Source organism: Diceros bicornis, chromosome 10 (assembly GCF_020826845.1).
Source record: "Diceros bicornis minor isolate mBicDic1 chromosome 10, mDicBic1.mat.cur, whole genome shotgun sequence".
NCBI lineage: Eukaryota > Metazoa > Chordata > Mammalia > Perissodactyla > Rhinocerotidae > Diceros > Diceros bicornis.
The window spans coordinates 32,998,780-33,017,430 of NC_080749.1; the positions used below are offsets into that span (position 1 = coordinate 32,998,780).

At 34.9% G+C, this 18,651-nt stretch overlaps 1 protein-coding gene across 1 annotated transcript in view; it reads left to right on the forward strand.

The window, feature by feature from the left end:
* EPC2 (enhancer of polycomb homolog 2) overlaps positions 1 to 18,651 on the forward strand; it is a 128,081-nt gene that overhangs the window by 81,813 nt on the left and 27,617 nt on the right. The window contains exons 3-4 of the mRNA XM_058548927.1: positions 8,106 to 8,251; positions 14,983 to 15,189. Of these exons, the coding sequence (XP_058404910.1) occupies positions 8,106 to 8,251; positions 14,983 to 15,189 (353 nt within the window). The remainder of the gene's footprint in view (positions 1 to 8,105; positions 8,252 to 14,982; positions 15,190 to 18,651) is intronic.

The following is an 18,651-nucleotide window of genomic DNA, read 5'->3' on the forward strand; positions in this document are numbered from 1 at the left end:
AAATACCTATCTTTTTAAAAACTTTTATTATGGAAAATTTTCCAACATGTTCAAAAGTAGAAGGGATAGTATAATGGACTGCCATGTACTTATCACTCAACATTGCCAATGTTGTTCCTCTATAGCTACACCTTTTTTCCCTACCCCATAATTTTATAGCCAGTCCAACATCATTTTCTGGGAATTTTTCGACATAATCACAATATCATTCTCACACCATTCCTTAAAAACAGCATTTTCTTAATATTATAATCAGTATGCACATATTTAGTCAGTATGCACATTTCTTAACTGTCGTATAAATATGATCTCCCTCTTTCTCTCTCCCTTTTATCTCCTTTAAAAAAAAAGTTGATTTTTTTTGACTTGGGATCCAGAAAATATATTGTCAAGTTGGCGATCACTCAAATAACTAAAGCAAAAAAGCTGGAATGAGTGTAAAGATTCTTAATGCCTGTAAACTGGAACTGGAATTCTTTTACTTTTTTCCTCCTAGTTTCTATTACTTCACAGCTTTGTTCTTCCATGGGCCATATTAATAAATGGCATCTTTTTACCTCTTTGCTCCCATCATTAATATTCTTACTGTCTCTATGGGGTTTTTTTTAGTTTTTAAATTTACATTTTATTCTTTATCAGAGTGATACATATGTTAGTAGGCTTCATTGAATTTTTTTTTTCTTTCCAAAAAGGGCAGTCTCTTCCCCATTCTGAGAGGCAACTACCTTTAAATCCTTTTTACTTGTTTCTTTTGGTATATATCTTCATTTTTCTAAATAATGGGCTTATATAACTATTTTTTTAAACTTTTTAAAAATATAATCTCTTGACTTGGATCATTTAAAATGAGAATTTACTTCTCTCACTTCTTTTCTCAGCACGCTTTCCCTGTCATTTTTTTGGGTATATTTACATTATTAATTTGGTATTTAGTGTATACAGGATTATCATTCTGCAGATATTAACAGCTGAGACAAGTGCTTGACAGTGATTACATTTCCTTTCTTGTTTAGGTTTTTATTTTCAAAGGCGATCACGTCCTTATCTTTATATCTATCTCTTTTTCTATGTGCCTATCATTAATTTACTGCAAATTCTCCAACAGAAGTATAGCTCTCTTATGTATTCAAACAGTCGGATAATCTCTCAGTTTTATTTCTTCCGTGGACACTTTTTCCTGGAACCATTCTTTTTCTTTTTTTGTTGTTGTTTTTGTTTTTTTGAAGAAGATTAGCCCTGAGCTAACATTCATTGCCAATTCTCCTCTTTTTGCTGAGGAAGATCGGCCCTGGGCTAACATTTGTGCCCATCTTCCTCTACTTTATATGGGATGCTGCCACACCATGGCTTGACAAGTGGTGCATCGGTCTACACCCGGGATCCAAATCTGTGAACCCTGGGCCACCAAAGCGGAGCGCACGAATTTAACCGCTACGCCACTGGGCTGGCCCCTGGAACCATTCTTTTTGCTGCTGCATTCTGGACTGATTGCTTTTAGAATTGCTGCATGCTTATCATAGATCATCTTGGGAATTTCTTTGTTTCTCTCATGTGTTAGTTTCCCTTTTTCCTGGATTCCATGCTTTCATCCCTTTAGATTTACTCCATTCTAATGGAGGACACCTTCCACTTGCTTTCTAAGAAAGGGTGTGTGTAAGGTGAATTTTTTTTTTTGAGGCCTTGCGTGTCTGATGTTATTTTTATTCTAGCCTTGTACTTGATTGACAGTTTGGCTGGGTAAAGAGTTTTAGGTTGGAAACTTTCGTCCTTCAGAATTTTGAGCATCTGTGCCATTGTCTTCTAACTTCCGTTGTTGCTGTTGAGAAATCTGATGTTCTTTATTTTTTTGCTATTATAGTTTTAAATTTTAATTTTTTGTTCTGTAAATATTCCTTTTATATAGTAAACTGTTTCTGTTCTTGTTTCATGGATGCAATACTATCTCTGAGGTTATTTATTTTCTTGCCCTTCTGTTGTCTTTGTTTCCTCTGAGTTCCTTTTTTTATGTTTGTTTTGCTGTCTTTTTTCAAATATCTGGATTACTTGACTGTCCATTTATATTTGAGTGAGGTCGTTTATCTGGTGGTGTTCTTTAGGGGTTTGGTCAATTTTCCAATAAAAGAATTCTTCAGTCTTATTCCTAGGTAGCTGACAGTGTTTTTGTTTTTATAGCTGAGTTGGGAGATGGGGATGGAGGAGTAAGATGGCAGTGGTAGGAGAGTTCATGGTTCAACATGTAGACTTGCTCTTAATCTTTCTCCTTTGGTATGGAGCCTTATACTTTCCCTTATCATTCCTTTTGCTCCAGAGTCCTCAGGCTCTCTGGAGCAACTTTTGCAGATTAAGCCACAGTCTTCTACCGTTTGGGAGGAAAAGTAGTTGCCTAGCTACACTGGATAAGGGAAAGGTCTAATTATCTGTATAAAGATTTTTAACCAATCTTCCTATTCTCAGAAGTGCCCTACCCCCTCTTTCAGAAAGTAACTGTTGATTTCAACTCTCTAAGTCTTTAGGTGGGGAAGGGGAGTTTTCCTGTGTCTTATTGTGTCATCCACCCCTCCCCCCCAGCCATTTTATATTTCAGTGTTTTCTGGTCTGCTAATCTATGTGTTTTCTAAGTCTGAAAATTTGATAATTCTTACCTGCTCATTCTTGTCACCTTTGAGGATATATGCCATTTGAAAAAAAATTGTTTTTCTTTTAATGGGATTTTGAGACATTCTGCCTTATTTAACTAGAAGCCGTCTTTATGTTTACATTTCTGTTAGAGGAAATCTGGCCCAGGTATGCTTTAAACCCTGAAGCATTTCATAGGTCACTGATCACCTATGGTTTGGCTGTTTGAGAGTCGATTACTCATCTATGGTACAGTTCCCTGTGTAACGGAATGTCTCATGGTATCAAACATGGCATAGGAGGGTCCACAAACACATAGACACAGTGAATTAATATCTGTAAATACAGAGATGGGTTTTTGTGAAAAGTTCTAAATTCACAGAATTAAGATAGGGAAATTAATCAGTGTTTGTTTTGTTTTTACAAAGCCTTAAATTTAAAGCACTTTTGTTTGGCCTACATTCAGTGTGTTAGAGAGTACTTATGCCGCATGGCATATTGCATCCTAGTTGTGTAAATAACCAGAGAGAAGAGAGTGAATGAAATAAACTCTGGATGTTGAGTATGTATAATCTTAGGAGCTATATGATAGAGACTGACATATAGAAGTTAGAATGTTCTGGAGTCAAAAAAAAACATAATCACTTGTAAAATAAATTGTGGGGCTTTAGGAGGGCGAAAAATAACATTCCTTTCCCTTTTCTACTTCAGAACAAATTGAGAAACAGACATAGACATATAAAATTTCAGCTTTATTGCTAATAAAAGTGGTGTTGGAAGGCGAGACATAGATATATAGCCTCAATGGACTTTATAATATTTAATCCCTGAATTAGGCAGACTTACTCCACCATTGATTGGTCACTGACAGAGCAGGTCTCTGCATAGAGGGGCAAAATCGGCCTTTGTGCTTACCACGTAGTAGTGCACCAACTAGAATGCAGCCTGTCTAATGGAAGGAAGAACCATGAGAGAACATGCACCCGAAGGTATTAAGCTGATAGGTCCTCCTCTCAAGTTCACTAATCAGTTTAAGTCATTCCTTCCTTGGCTGAGGAGAGAGTTAAGGGGTGGAAAGAAACTGAAAGTATTCTTCCTGTACTTTTTCTTCCTGGATATTTGAGTAGAAATCTGGGGAACAGGTGTTTCTCCTTGATGTACAACATTTAATGGGCATAATATTATATAATAATAGTAATATTCATAGTCATAATAATATTATGAAGTAGCAGTCAGTAACTCACCCATCATTATGTGCTTCATTGAATTACATGCCACTCATTTTGTACCGTGATTGGTAAACCCCTTTTAATCTGAAAACTTATTGCTGTTTTTTGGCTCAGGGGAATTTTCTTGTATTATTTCTTCTCCTGGATTCTCTGTATTTTCATTCTATTAGATAGCTATGCTTGTTAGATACTTGCATATGAGTACAGTCATGTGCCACATAATGACGTTTATGGTCTGCATATACAACAGTGGTCTCCTAGGATTAATACCACACAGCCTAGGTGTGTCGTACGCTATACCATCTAGGTTTGTGTAAGTACACTGTGATGTTCACACGATGACGAAATCTCCTAATGACACATTTCCCAGAACGTATCCACGTCGTTATGCGACACATGACTATATATCCAAACAAAAGGCAATCTAAGGGACTTTGAAAGGTACTTTTAACTAGAAGTAATATTTGCTTTACCAGCTACTTTTAGACCAACTCTGTTCTGTATATTCTCTAAGCTGTAACCAGTCAACTTGTAAATGCCTTCCTTATATATTCAAACAGCAGGTTATACTCACTTCCCTACTGACACTGGGAGCTGTTGCTCCCCCTGCCAGAAAGTAACCAAATTTTCCTGAACAGTGGTAGTCACCCAGTGCTTACTACAGGGAACTTTCTGATCTACTTTTCTTCCCACTTCCTTATTCCTTTTCATGGTGATCATGCATACTCTCCAGTTCCCTCATTTTTCTTTTTTTGTTATTTACTGCTCAGTTAACTTCACCATAGGAGTCTTCTACACACACACACGCAGACACGTGCCCGTATTAACCTTCTTCATATCTTAATTCTGTGGATCAACTACATAAAGAAGTTTTCAACTTCCTGCTTGCCTCCTCCCCGTCTTTTTTGGAGGAGTAGGGATTGTTTTACTTGTTTTGTTTGAGTGACTGGCTTGTGTAAGATTTATTTTTTAACAGGGAAAAGCTTTCTGGGTTTGAAAAAATGAAGTATCAATAAACTTACAGAAAATACACGTAGAAAATACATTAAAAGAATCTCTTCTTATATTTGTATAGTTAAGAAATGCTATTTTTGTTCAACAGCCTTTACTCTTTTTTTCTTTTAAGTGCTGTGTAGGGAGTATACAAGTATGGCCAACGTAATCACTGCTTTTAAAGATTCGGGTTTTTCTCTGGTAGAGGAGATAAATCCATATAATATGAGGTAAAGAGAGGTACGGATGAAACGCTATAGGTGTTTGAAAGCAATAGAATACCTGAAGCCATAATGATATTCTTGTACAGTTTTTGAATTAAAAAAATGGCAGTGTCAGAAAACTTAGTGCTATTGCAGGTCTTTGCCCTGGTTCTGCTTTAACACATTGTCAGACCTCCTATCAGTTCTCACTATTAATTTTTCTGAACTATTTCCCAGCTCTTCTTGCCCCTTCCCCTGCCTCACAAGCCAGGGCACTGGCTTTTGTAAGAGTAGAATAAGAAGACAGAGCAGATAGGAGGTGGAGGAATGAGTGGTGAGTAAGATTAAGTAGGTGTATAAAAGATGATGCTGCAAAATTTGCATATATGGCCTTGCCCTTAAACTTTGAAAACTTGTGTTTAACTTAGCAATTCAGTATATCAGCTTAACTCTACTTGAAATTTTTTAAAACCTATCTTCCTCTAAAATGTCTTCTAGTTATATCGGATATACCTGAGTTTATTGACTGTTTTTAGTCTGTGGACTAAAGGCAGATCATTAACTCTCATTATGTGCATTTACAAATAGAACATTGCTTTGTAGAAGGAAGAGTAACTTTTAGTGATTTGTGTAGTTTGTGGGGTCCACATAATCTGTCACTGAGTTTGATGCAGATTGAATTGACTTTTTAAAAGCATACTCTTGAATTATTGATAAATGTATAATAAAAACAATACATCAAGATAAGGAAAAAATAAATTTTATTTTCAGTAATGTTTTAAATCATACAAAATAATCTGTGTCGTTAGTTCATTAATAACTATAATTTCTCTCACTTGTTAACTTTCTTGTGTACTACGTGATACAAGTTAAATACAATAAAATTTTTACAAATTTTAGAATGTAAGTCTCATTGGGAGATAAAATACTAGTAATCACGGTGGTTCTGACAATTAATTTAGTATGTATAAAGCACTTTGAACACTGCCTGGCCCATAATAAATGTTAGATAAGGTTGTAAGTGATAGCTAACATTTATTCTTGTTTTTTTTGTTGTTACATAGTGCTATAATTTTTTTAAACAACCAGAATTCAGATTTTTGGGATTTAGTCATTTGCTTTATAATGTTATTTTTGCCTTTAAATATTTTATAGCCATCAGTACTATCTGTACTGGGAGGCTGATTTTACTAAAATTATATAAATGTAACATCTGTTTCTGTTAGTGTGTTATAAACTACCTTTAAGGATGTCATGCTGAATCTGAGACTGCCAGGACATGTCACACAGTATGACTGTAGGATATTCATTTACATATTGATATGTAGGCTGCCTTTAAATAACCAACCTGTTGGTGTTTGGTGTCTCTTTCATTGCCTGGCCCTAAATCTCGACAAATGATTTCAGCTCTTATTTTGTGTCACTTTAGTTTTTTTCTCCCTTTATATTTTGAGAGTTAATACATGTACATGCTTAAAATCTCAAACAATACAAAAGGGAACAAAGAGAAATTTTTAGTTCTCGCCACCATCCTTGAACCCCTACTCCAGTCTCCTGGAAGTAGAGAACTATTAGCAGTTTCTTATGTATCTTTCCAAAAATATTCTGTGCATTAATAAGCATATATATATATTTTTTTCTCCTTACCCTTTTAAAACATATTTTAGTGCACTATATACACTATTCTGTACCTTATTAGCTTTTTTAACTTAATGTTCGTGAAGATTAGTTTCACTCCATATCAGTATACGTACGTCATTGTCATTCATTCTCAGGGCTTCAGTCTATTCCGTGTATGTACAAACGGTTATTTAATTAATCTCACATACATTGCTTGTTTTATATTTTTCACTTCTTACAGTGTCACAGCTAATATTCTTGTATGTATATCTTTGTCTGTGTGTAAGTTTATCTATAGAATAAATTCTTAGAAATAGAATTGCCAAGTCCAAGAGTATGTATTTTTTTTTTATTGATGTTTTAATGGTTTCTAACATTGTGAAATTTTGGGTTGTACATTTTTGTTTGTCCATCACCATATATATGACTCCCTTCACCCCTTGTGCCCACCCCCCACCCCCACTGCCCCTGGTAACCACAGTCCAGTTTTCTCTGTCCATGTGTTGGTTTATATTCTACATATGAGTGAGATCATACAGTGTTTGTCTTTCTCTTTCTGGCTTATTTCACTTAACATAATACGCTCCAGGCCCATCCATGTTGTTGCAAATGGGACGATTTTGAAGAGTATGTATTTTTAATTTAACTAAATACCAGTTTACAATTTTCTCCTCACAGTGTTTGAGAAGGCCTTCTTCCCCCATTCATTCCAAAATAGTGTACTATCAAGTTTTAGATCTTAGTCTATCTGATGAGTGAAACATATTATCTCGTTATTGTATTTGCATTTCTTTAATCAGTTTTGTGGCTTCTGAGCTAGTACCTTCCCATACAGCATTTTCCCCCTGCTTTTTCTTCTAGTATTTTTATGTGTTTTATTTTTTACTGTAAAATTTTGTTGAATATATCATTTATTGGTGTTAGGAGTGAAGTAGGAATCTAGCTTAATTTTTTTTAAGATGGCTTAAAAAATATCATGCCATCACTCCCCCCTTTTTGTTTAATAATCTGTTTTATCCTCAATGATTTGAAATGCCATTCCCATCATATACTTCATGCTTGACTTTATTTCTGGATTCTTAATTTTGTTCCATAGTTTCTCATTATGTGACCAGTCTACCATGTTGATAAATATGTATCATCTTTTTTTATAATTGCTAGTTTTTATTTTATATTTTAGGATATATTTATGATCTTTTGTTCTTAAAATAAATTAATTTTAGTTATTGTTTTTACTAGTCTATTAAACTTTAAATCATATATGAATTAAAATCTTATTTTTTCTTCCACTGTGTACTTAGTCTCTGAAACCAATTTTTAGATGTCTGCTCATGAGCTTCTCTTTGGTCAGTGCATTATACTTTAAGAATATTCTGTGGTCAAATATGAACACTATGTAACTCCATAATTTCTCAGTTTGAAGAATTTTTCTTTTCTTTTCTAGCCTTTAATCTAGACAACGAGCAACCAGATTATGATATGGATTCAGAAGATGAAACCTTATTAAATAGACTTAACAGAAAGATGGAAATTAAGCCTTTGCAATTTGAAATTATGATTGACAGACTTGAAAAAGCCAGTTCTAATCAGGTACTGTACTTTGTAAAAATATCTCTTGTCTTAACGGTTTATCCAATTAGCTTTATTTTGCCCTTTCTTTGGACCTGAGTATATTGCATTTTACTATCTCTTGAATTTCTTTTCCTGACATCCTAGAATTTCTATTTACACTATTCCATGAGCTGAATACTTAAGCATAATTTCTTTGAATAGGAGTGTGAAGAGTACTGTTCTGACTTTTTTCTTGTTTGGATATAAAAATAACTGTAGTTATTGTTTGGATGTAGAAATAACTCTAGTTATAATGTCTTGATCCTTTTCATAGGACTATTTTGGTGCTTCAGTAATTAAATTTGCTTGGTTGGGTCTCTACGGCAGGCATCTCATACTAAATCTTTCTCTGTTGCTCAGTTATCTCAGTTGCTCCTATTTATATTAAGGTACTCTTATCATTTTAAATGTATTTTAGTTTTACTTATTTATATATTATTTAAAATTTTAAGTGAGGTAAAAATTATTCACAAAGTAATAAAGAATTTTCTGTAGTGGGATGTTCTATATATAGTATAGAGAATTTAAAATGGTATAGTTTTTCTGGAAAGCAATTAGGCAGTGTATGTCAATAACATTAAAATGTTTATACTTTTTGATTTAGTAATCCTACCTCTAGGAATCATTCTCAAGGAAAATAATTAGTGAAAATGTCAAGGATTTTTGAAAGAGATGTTCAGAATAACTTAAAAGTTGTCTATAGGGGTGGAATATCATACAGCCATTAAAAATCATTATTTTGCAGGATATCTAATGCCACAGGAAATTGCTCATTATATATGTTAGATTTCAAAAACAGGATACAGAATTGTTTAAGTGAAAAACTGAATAAATGTAAAGCGTTTACATTTATACATGTGCATAGAAGAACAAGAAAGCACAACAAAATCCCAACAATGGTTATATTTAGGTGCTGGAATTATTGGTGATTTTTATGTTCTTTATTCTCTTTCTCTGTGTTTTCCAAATTTACTATAATCAGCATGTGTTGATAGTACAATTAGATTTAAAGATAAACTATTTTTTAAAATAATTGTTGGTGTGTCTATGTGGTATATTAATATATGCCAATTGTTATTAATGTAGAAAGAAGTTAACAGATATAAATAAATAAACTTTTTACAGTAGACTGTTAAAACTTTTCACTAGTTTACCCATACAAATTTATTTTTTTCCCTCACATCCCAACTTAAGTTCTTTAAATCCCTGAAGCATTACCAGCTCTTCAGAGTATTTCCCAAATTTTTCCATTGTAAAATGACTTTGCTGCATATTTAGCCTTTCTACCAGTCTTTCCCCCCCACTTTCATGGCAAGTATTATCTAGTGTGCTATCCAAAGAAATACATTGAAAACTGAATTTTGTAAAATTCAACTTAATCAATTTTTTGAGAGATTACCTACTTAGTTTTTTTTAATTGGAAATTTACTTTAATTATATAATGAATATTCATTATAATTAGCACTCACCGTTTTCCTAGGATTTTTTGATCACTGGCATCAGATATAGTCTCAGTTTTTCTTCTTTATAAGAAAATTTTCCTAGCAATCCTAGGCTTGATCAGTCTTTTGGTATTTCTCCTGTTTTCCCTGATTACTCAGAAATTACTCATGGTGGCTGAAATTATATCATCAGAAGCCTTCAGCTCTCTGATCTGTAATTTGCTTTCTTTCATTCAGTCAGTAATCTTTATTTAGTGCTCAGGTGAACAAGACAGGTGACAGAAGTTCTGCCCTTGTTGGGACAGGGTAAACAACAAGCATGTAAACAGTACAGTTAACAATCCACGTATAATCAGCACCATCCTATTTTAGTTCTCTTTGCTCAGTGCCAAGCTTCCAGGCCCTAAAACAACTGGCTGGGCTCAGAGCATGATAGCCTCTGCTTTCAGGAGTGGAGGAGATAAAGGTGGGGGTTTTGTCATAGCAACAAGATAATGGTTCTGTTGTTATTATTATTATTTATTTTTGTGTGTGTGTGTGTGTGTGTGTGAGGAAGATCAGCCCTGAGCTAACATCCATGCTAATCCTCCTCTTTTTGCTGAGGAAGACCGGCTCTAGCTAACATCTATTGCCAATCCTCCTCCTTTTTTTTCGCCAAAGCCCCAGTAGATAGTTGTATGTCATAGTTGCACATCCTTCTAGTTGCTGTACGTGGGACGCGGCCTCAGCATGGCCGGAGAACCAGTGCGTTGGTGCGCGCCCGGGATCTGAACCCAGGCCGCCAGCAGTGGAGCACGCGCACTTAACCACTAAGCCACGGGGCCGGCCCTGGTCCTGTTATTAGAACCAAGGATTAAAGATACCAAAAGGCTGTCCTCATTCTAAGTCCTTGATCTGTGGATTGATGGATTTCTTTGTTTTCCCTTTTTAGGGGCTAGGATAGTACCAGACCCCAGGGCAAGGAATCATGTTTGTGGTTAAACCGGTATTTATTAGGTAGGTAGAGAAAGACAAAAGATAGACAGAGGCAAAGCTTCTGCCTCATCATTCTGTGGAGACTATTGTGATGCAGTCGTTATTGAAAACTCCTGTGGCCAAATGCTGAGATTCTTTTCAGCCACCATCTGTTTATCTTACTTGAGTGCTCCTTATTTCTTGAAACTGTCATCACCTTTGGTCTTTTGAATACAATTCATTCTCTTCTGGTTTTCTTGTTATTTTCCATGACCATTCCTTCTAATTTTCTTTTGCTGACTCCTTTTCATTTAACTCCTGCAAACATCAGGGTTGTTTGAAATTCTGTTCTTGGTATACTTATCCTGTGTATTTTGGGATAATATCACCTCAGTGATCATTTTTGTGGGTGTAATAATACATATACCTTTAGCCTTGACCTCTTTGTCAAGCTCCAGAATTTTCTTTTTTCTCTTTTTGTGCTGCTTGTTGGCATCTCCACCTAGATGGTCCACAGACCTCTCAAGTTTAACCTTTACAAAACAACTTGCTCCCTTAACTCCACATGATCTTGTACTGTATTCCTTATCTTTCCACTGACTCCCCAAACTCAGAGTTAGGTGTTTTTTATTCCTTTCCTGCAGTCCCTAAACTTGTAATTCTAACTCTTCCTTGTGCACCTGTGTATTTCTTGAATATTTCATATTCAAGCATCTCTCTTTTCATTTCTTCTGTCTTTCTCTCTTTGCTCAAAAATGTGCCAAGGGTTCCTGTGTCCAAGAGAGCCTTTTCATTTGACCCCATCTAGCTCAATAAACTACCACCGGATGTCTCTCCCTATTTCTGTTACAAATTTTCAACAGATTAGCCATACTGTTTTCTTTTTACTCACACCACAATCCGTTTTAGGTAACTGAAGTTGCACTGTTTAAGATCACCAGTGGCCTCCTAATTCTCATCCAGGAGCCTCTTTTCAGCCTGTATCCTGCTTAATATCCCTGTGGTATTGGATGCTGTTGACCTCCACATTTCCTGATTCTTGTCTTCTTTCTTCATCTCCTCTTCCATTGCTCCTCTGCCTCTTATTTGTTGCAATTTCCTTTGGTATCTGTCCTCAGAATTTATTTTTGTATCTTAAGCTACCAACGCAGGCATGCCCAGATGGAGTGTTTTGTGACTCTTCTCTATCTTTCTGCACTAATAACTCAATTCCAGAGTTCTTACATTGTTCTCGTATTGTTTAATTTGTATTTGTCTTACTTTTATTGCCATATTGTAAATTTCTTTAAGTAGTGGATTTCTCTTAGTTTTTTCCTCATCTTCCCCACAACCTGTAACACAATGATCAGCTGATAGTAGTTGATTATTAACTACTTATTGCTTAATTGACTGTTTTATATATAAAAACTAATTTTTACACGTAATTGATTCATTTGTGTATTAAAAAATGCATTTATTGAAATTGCTAGACCATGAGTTTTGTATATAAACAAACTAAATGATCCTTGTCCTCATGGAGCTAGTAGCAGTCTAGAAGAAAAGCTTATGTGGTAGGATAATTTTTTCTCCCCATCCCCAAGCCCCCAAAATAAGTAAATCAAGTAAATCACACAACTCAGAGCTGTCTCGAAAATAATAAATTTACCACAGATCTTTTTGCCAGTTAAATGCTAATTTCCACGCTTTCTAGTAAATGAAGTGCTAAATGACAGAACTTTTTTCTTAGGGTATAAAAATAGTAGGATTCTGATTTTGTGGACTTTTAGTCATGTGGACTTTTAATCACAACCAATTTGTACTACTTTATCTGCAAATAATTCTTGCCCACTCAAATTGATGCTGTCACCAAGATAATAGAGATGCAGTGATACTGGTTGCCTTAGAATAGCTAAAGATAATTTTTACAGAATGATTAAAACCAAAATTATCCAATAAAATAAAAATTTGCTGTATAATAACATAAAATCAGTGGTTGACTGAGAAAATACAGTTAACATTGGAAAGAAATATCAGATACTTAACTGTAAACTGTATATTGAATTCTTATTACCTGAGATGTAAAGAGAGTACTTAATGACCAGTCAGAAGGACATTTCTAGCAGGAGCAAGAAGCACCAGAGAAGGAAATCTGAGGCAGTGTTTTAATCCCCTGACGCATCCTGCAGGAGGATAGGAAGCAATGTTGATAGTATTGTTGTATAAGAAACTCAGTACTGCTCTACTGGTTGATGGAAAGACACCTATCCTGCTCCCCATTCTAAGATTAGATTATGTTGTTCTTACTTGTTTGTGTGTGTGTGAGGAAGATCAGCCTTGAGCTAACATCTGTTGCCCATCCTCTTCTTTTTGGTGAGGAAGATTGGCCCCGGGCTAGCATCCGTGCCCATCTTCCTCTACTTGATATGGCATGCCGCCACAGTATGGCTTGATAAGAGGTGTGTAGGTCTGCACCTGGGACTCAAACCTGTGAACCCCGGGCTCCCAAAGTGGAGCATGCGAACTTAACCGCTACGCCGCCAGGCCAGCCCCTAGATTTCGTTCTTGATTTAGTTAGTGAAGGTTACGAAATTTTATCAGAAGCAGAATGACCAAACAGCTGAAGCACATGTAGCATATTACAGTGTTTTTCCTTTGGTCCCTAGGTCACATGAGAGCTGCCAGTCATGCTGTTATGCTACCAGCATGTGGTAGAATTTTATTAGATCCAGAAAGCTCGATTCTTATTCTGCCACTGTTCTTGTAGACTTTTGGGGGTATCTGTCACGATTCCAGAAAACTTCACTAACAGTAGGAAGGTGTCCATTTAAAGTTGCTATTTGGAAATATTGGTTCTTTTGGCTTGATCTCATGTTCCAGGCTCTGGCCCTACACTATAAAGACCAACTTACTCAGCCTCTCAGGTGCAGTTAAGGTGACTCCACTGAGACACTGAGTGAACCGAAGAATGGCCACTTGTAATTTTACTGTAGTAAATGTAGTTGTCACATGGACTAGAATACTTGAGTTGATGTTGTCACTGTATTCTCTTCCTGTGGTCAAACCATCTTGGCAGCCAAATTATAATAAGAAACCAGCGAATTAGCCCTGGTAATCACTATCATAGGACTGGAAGTCCAAATGATCATTACATTTATTCCATGAAGTTATACCAGTATAAGTCAGATCATATCAGAAATTTATTTGGTGGGTTATGCTTTCTTCAGATGACTTCATACAACCTGCAGATCAATTAGTATGTTGATCTTATAATTTCAGTGAGAAAGTTTTTCCCTTCATTTCCAAGTTCTAGAGAAACATTTCTTAGGAGATATCTCAACTTGCTTTGAAAATGAATCTTTATGTCTAAAATGATAGAAGTAAAAACATTGGGATAACATCACTTCAGCAAGGGTTTCCAGTCCTAAAACTCCATGATCTTTTTCTAAAATTCACTGTAAATGGGTAGGTGTAACACCTAATCCATCCTGCTAAAGCTGATTGGTCTGTCTGATCTTCAGAAAGAGCAAGAAAACAGATGTGACCAAGTGAATTTTTACAAACCTTAGTTTGAGATATGTTAGCATTATACTGGCTGCTTTGATAAAGGAGAAGTGGATCCTTGAGATACCAATGTCAGAGCTCCTAGGGAAATCATCTTAGGGCCACTGTCCCAGACATAACAATGTCATTAGCAGAATGAGTGTTGAGAAAAAGGATTCTCTAGTACTTAACCAGCTTTGATAGACAAATTGCTTTTGTATGTAATTGGTACAAGAAATTGAAAATTGCATAGTGTGGAAACTTCTGGAAACATGCTAAATTTATCCCTTTACAATTTCAAAAGAGGCATACTATATTAGTTGCGATACATTAAAGAATATTTGTCTTTTATTTTGGAGGGAGATAAAAAGAAACTTTTATCTTCTAGTTTCTGCTGAAAAACAAAAACACAGAAAGAAGCTAGTAGACTAGTGAAAACTAGTAGATCCTCAAATGTGTAGAATCACAGAATATCAGAATTTTGAAGGACCCTGGATGTGTTCTAGTCTGAGACTTATCTGAGGCATAAATCTATTGTAGTCTTCCCAACTATCGTTCATCCAGGCTTCTTAAATATTTTAAGTGGTGGAACTCACTTCCTCTCAGGGCAAAATTTTAATTTTGATAAATCTTCTTACTAATAAATCCTTTGTTAGATTGAATTGAATTGTGTTTTCTGCCGTCATGGTATCTGATCATAATGAACTTATCACATTTTTTTCTGTATGTATAGTTCAACTTTGATTTCTCTTTTTCAAACATTGTAGTAGATGAGATTTTGTATTTTTCATTTAGCTTGTAACACTTCAAGAAGCAAAACTGCTGCTAAACGAAGATGATTACCTTATTAAAGCTGTATACGACTACTGGGTGAGAAAACGTAAAAACTGCAGGGGGCCATCCCTCATTCCTCAGATAAAACAAGAGAAAAGAGATGGCTCTACCAACAATGACCCTTATGTTGCCTTTCGGAGGAGAACAGAGAAAATGCAAACTCGGAAGGTAATGTGCAAATTAGATTTAATTGAATGTGAGACCATTATTTTTTTATGCTAATAACTTGAATAATTTTGAATAATTTGAACATAAAGGGGAACCAATGACATTGTTGAACTTTCTGTTAGAAATCCTCCTCTTTGTTAGCTTCTATTGGCCAGTTGTTTACAATGTTTATCTGATACCCATGCCCTTTGTAAATCTACTGATGATACCATTTTAGGCTTGGAGTTGAAGTGATATGAGGAATTATGTATCTTTATGTGCCTCAAAAGTTTTGAGTTCTTCAGTAATCTGTACATTCTATACATATCCTCTGGGAAGCTTAAGAGCTTACAGTTCCTTTGAAACCATATTCTAATTCTTGCAAGTAAAAGTGGACTTTACTGCATCTAGCTATTCTGGGGTCGTGGGAAGTAGGGAAAGGTTCATTTTCAAGCCTGTTGGGCCAACAGTCAAAAGTAACAGTGGAATCTGTTTCTCGTTTTCTGAATTGTCAGTTGTGTCAGATTTCAAATTGATGAACTTGTCCCCATCTGGCTTTCAGAAGCACTGTGAGCCAGAATTTTAAGAGAAACAGGGTCTCATGCTGTGGAATGATATAGTATAGAAGAAAGTATTGTTTCAGAGGGATATTTGCTGCCTTCTATTTCTCATAATTAACAGTAAACATCATGCATGGTAACAGATTCTCTCACATTGCAAAATATTAGAAACATAAATGTAAGAACCATGAGAAATTATAGTTGGAGGCAACACATTTTCTGTGGATTCTTGTTTTTCCTAACATTGAAAGCTTGTCCTTGTCAGCTGTTAATATAACAGCTGTGAAGCCTAACAGCTGCCGGGGATAGTATATTTTAAGAGAAACTCTCCTACTGCTTAACAACCAGAGTTTCTATAGCTATTTCGTGGATTTCCCAAGTGTAGATAACATTTCCTAACCCAGGCAGAGTTTTCAATTTGACGTTTTAGTTCTTAATTAAGGAAATCTAAGATATTTTATGAAGATTTAGCACCTAGCTTAGAAGAGACTAGAATGAGATAACTTTGTAAGTACAGTAAAAATTTATTAAAATGGACATGAGGAAGAAGAGGTTTATCTGAACCATTGAAAAATCTGAACTATCAATTGCTTTTTTAAAGAAATGTAATTAATTCAGATACATTGCAAAATAGACTTTTAACAACATCTTTTGAAGGAAAAGTAAGTACTAGTGGGCTTCTTTTAGTGAATGGGTATAAAATACTTAAAATTAGCTGTATTTATTGACATATAAACAATATTCCACATGTTTAAATACATTCTATCTTAAATAGATTAAATCACTATTTTCTAACTAGTGCATATTGAGAATTGCTAATAACAGGTTTCTGTGTTTAGGCTCTTTACTATTGTGTAGTAACTTGTCCAGCTTTTTCCTAATACTCTGATTCCTACCCTTTCTCTAATTTGTTATTTTCATCTTCCTCTGCAGAGTGGTACATTTTCTTTTCCAATGGTCTTTTTATTCCTCTCTATTTTCGGTTCTGGGACCAAAGACTATTCCCTTTCATGCACACTGTTGCTGCTTAGAAATGTTTATGAGTTTCAAAATAAGAAAGTTGGGAAAGCAGTCAACAATGAATACCCCCTAGGTGTTCAGGAGGTGGGCAAGCATTTTGATATGGGAAAATGAATACAGCTAACAAAGGTTCTCTGCTTCCTTTTCTATTTCCACAAAATTAAAAACACTTGTATAGCTGATGCAAAGGCTAAAGTAAGGGACTTTTTAAATATTTGCTTGGCAGTCTAGAATTTAATTTTAATTCACTAAACTATTTAATTTGGGAGTGCTTAAGTACTTGAGGACATTCTTAAATGAGATCATCTTAAGACACCAGCATGTCTGAATGCACTGATTGGGAAGTCTCGAATCAGCATATACGTTTAATATGTTTAACCCCATAGATTCAACTGTTAGCATTTGTGCCTTCTCTCTTTCCTAGCTCTGTTCACTGAGAGGGTCTAGAAGCAATGATACTCCATAGCAATGGGCATGCCTAGTATGTAGATCTTGATTTTAAATACTATTTTCCATTAAAAGGAACCAGGGCTCCTTAGAAAAATGGTTGATTTCAGGTCTGGGGCTGGGCCAGAAAATAAGAATGTGATTGAAGAATGTTGGAGCCATTTCAGAAGGCCTCAGGAGCCAGCTTGAAGGGGGACTCCACTGATCAGATCTGGGAAAGTTTGAGTGTCAAAATAAATAAAGAGAGTAATGGATTATAACCCCTGGAGTAAAGTAACCCATGAGTCTATACCTATATAAATAGATGGATGGATAGATAGAAGAACGGATGATTGATTGATTGATTGATAGATAGATAGATAGATAGATAGATAAAGAGAAGGGAACACTTTTCTTTACAGTAGATTTCCAACTTATAAATATCAGCGGAATGATGCAGTTTGAAAATTATCATTTGGCAACCACCGTAGTAGTAATTATTTCAGGCAAAAGTTAGAATCAATGGATACTAAACTAATGGGGGAGAAATTTGATGAGAAACAAGATACTTACATAGTCCCGTAGCCAGATGGAAGCTAGACTTTTGGTGGTGAACACGATGCAGTCTATACAGAAGCTGTAATATAATAATGTACACCTGAAATTTACACAATATTATACACCAATATGACCTCAATAAAATAATTTTTTTAAAAACAGGAAAAATAGTAATTTAACTAGAGAAACCTTGCAGACACCATCTTAAGTGATCAAAGTTAGGATCAGCAGTAATGGGACAAAGAGTTAAATACCCGTTTAACTCCTGGTATAATGAGAGAGGGACACAATATTACTTATGTGATAGTCCTACCAAAAATACATAACCTGAATTTAATCATGGAAAAACATCCAAGAAACTCAAATTGAGGAACATTATACAAAAATAAATGCCTCTACTCTTTAAAAATGGCAAGGTCGTGATCACCATAGAAAGACAGAGGAACTCTTCCAAATTATAGGAGATTAAAGAGACATGACAATTAAATGCAATTTTAATCCTGAATCAAATCCTCAACCAGGAATAATAATTTTTATTATTAATGAATTTTAATAACAAAAATGATTATTGTTGCACTAATGTCCTTTGTAATAACAATTATATAAATATATAAATAACAATTATATTTGTTGCTATAAAGGACATTAGTAGGACAATTGGTGAAATATGACTAAAATCTGTAAATTAGATAATAGTAGTCTATCAATGTTGATTTCCTGATTTCCGTAATTGTACTACGGTTATATAAGAGTATATCATTGTTTTTAGAACATACACATTAAAGTGTTTAGCGATAAGAGGCATTATATCTTTAACTTTTATTGAAAAATTAAAAAAATACTACTAATTTATATGTGTATGTGTTTATATACATACATGTATATGTGTCTTAGTCCCTTTGGGCCGTTGTAACAAAAA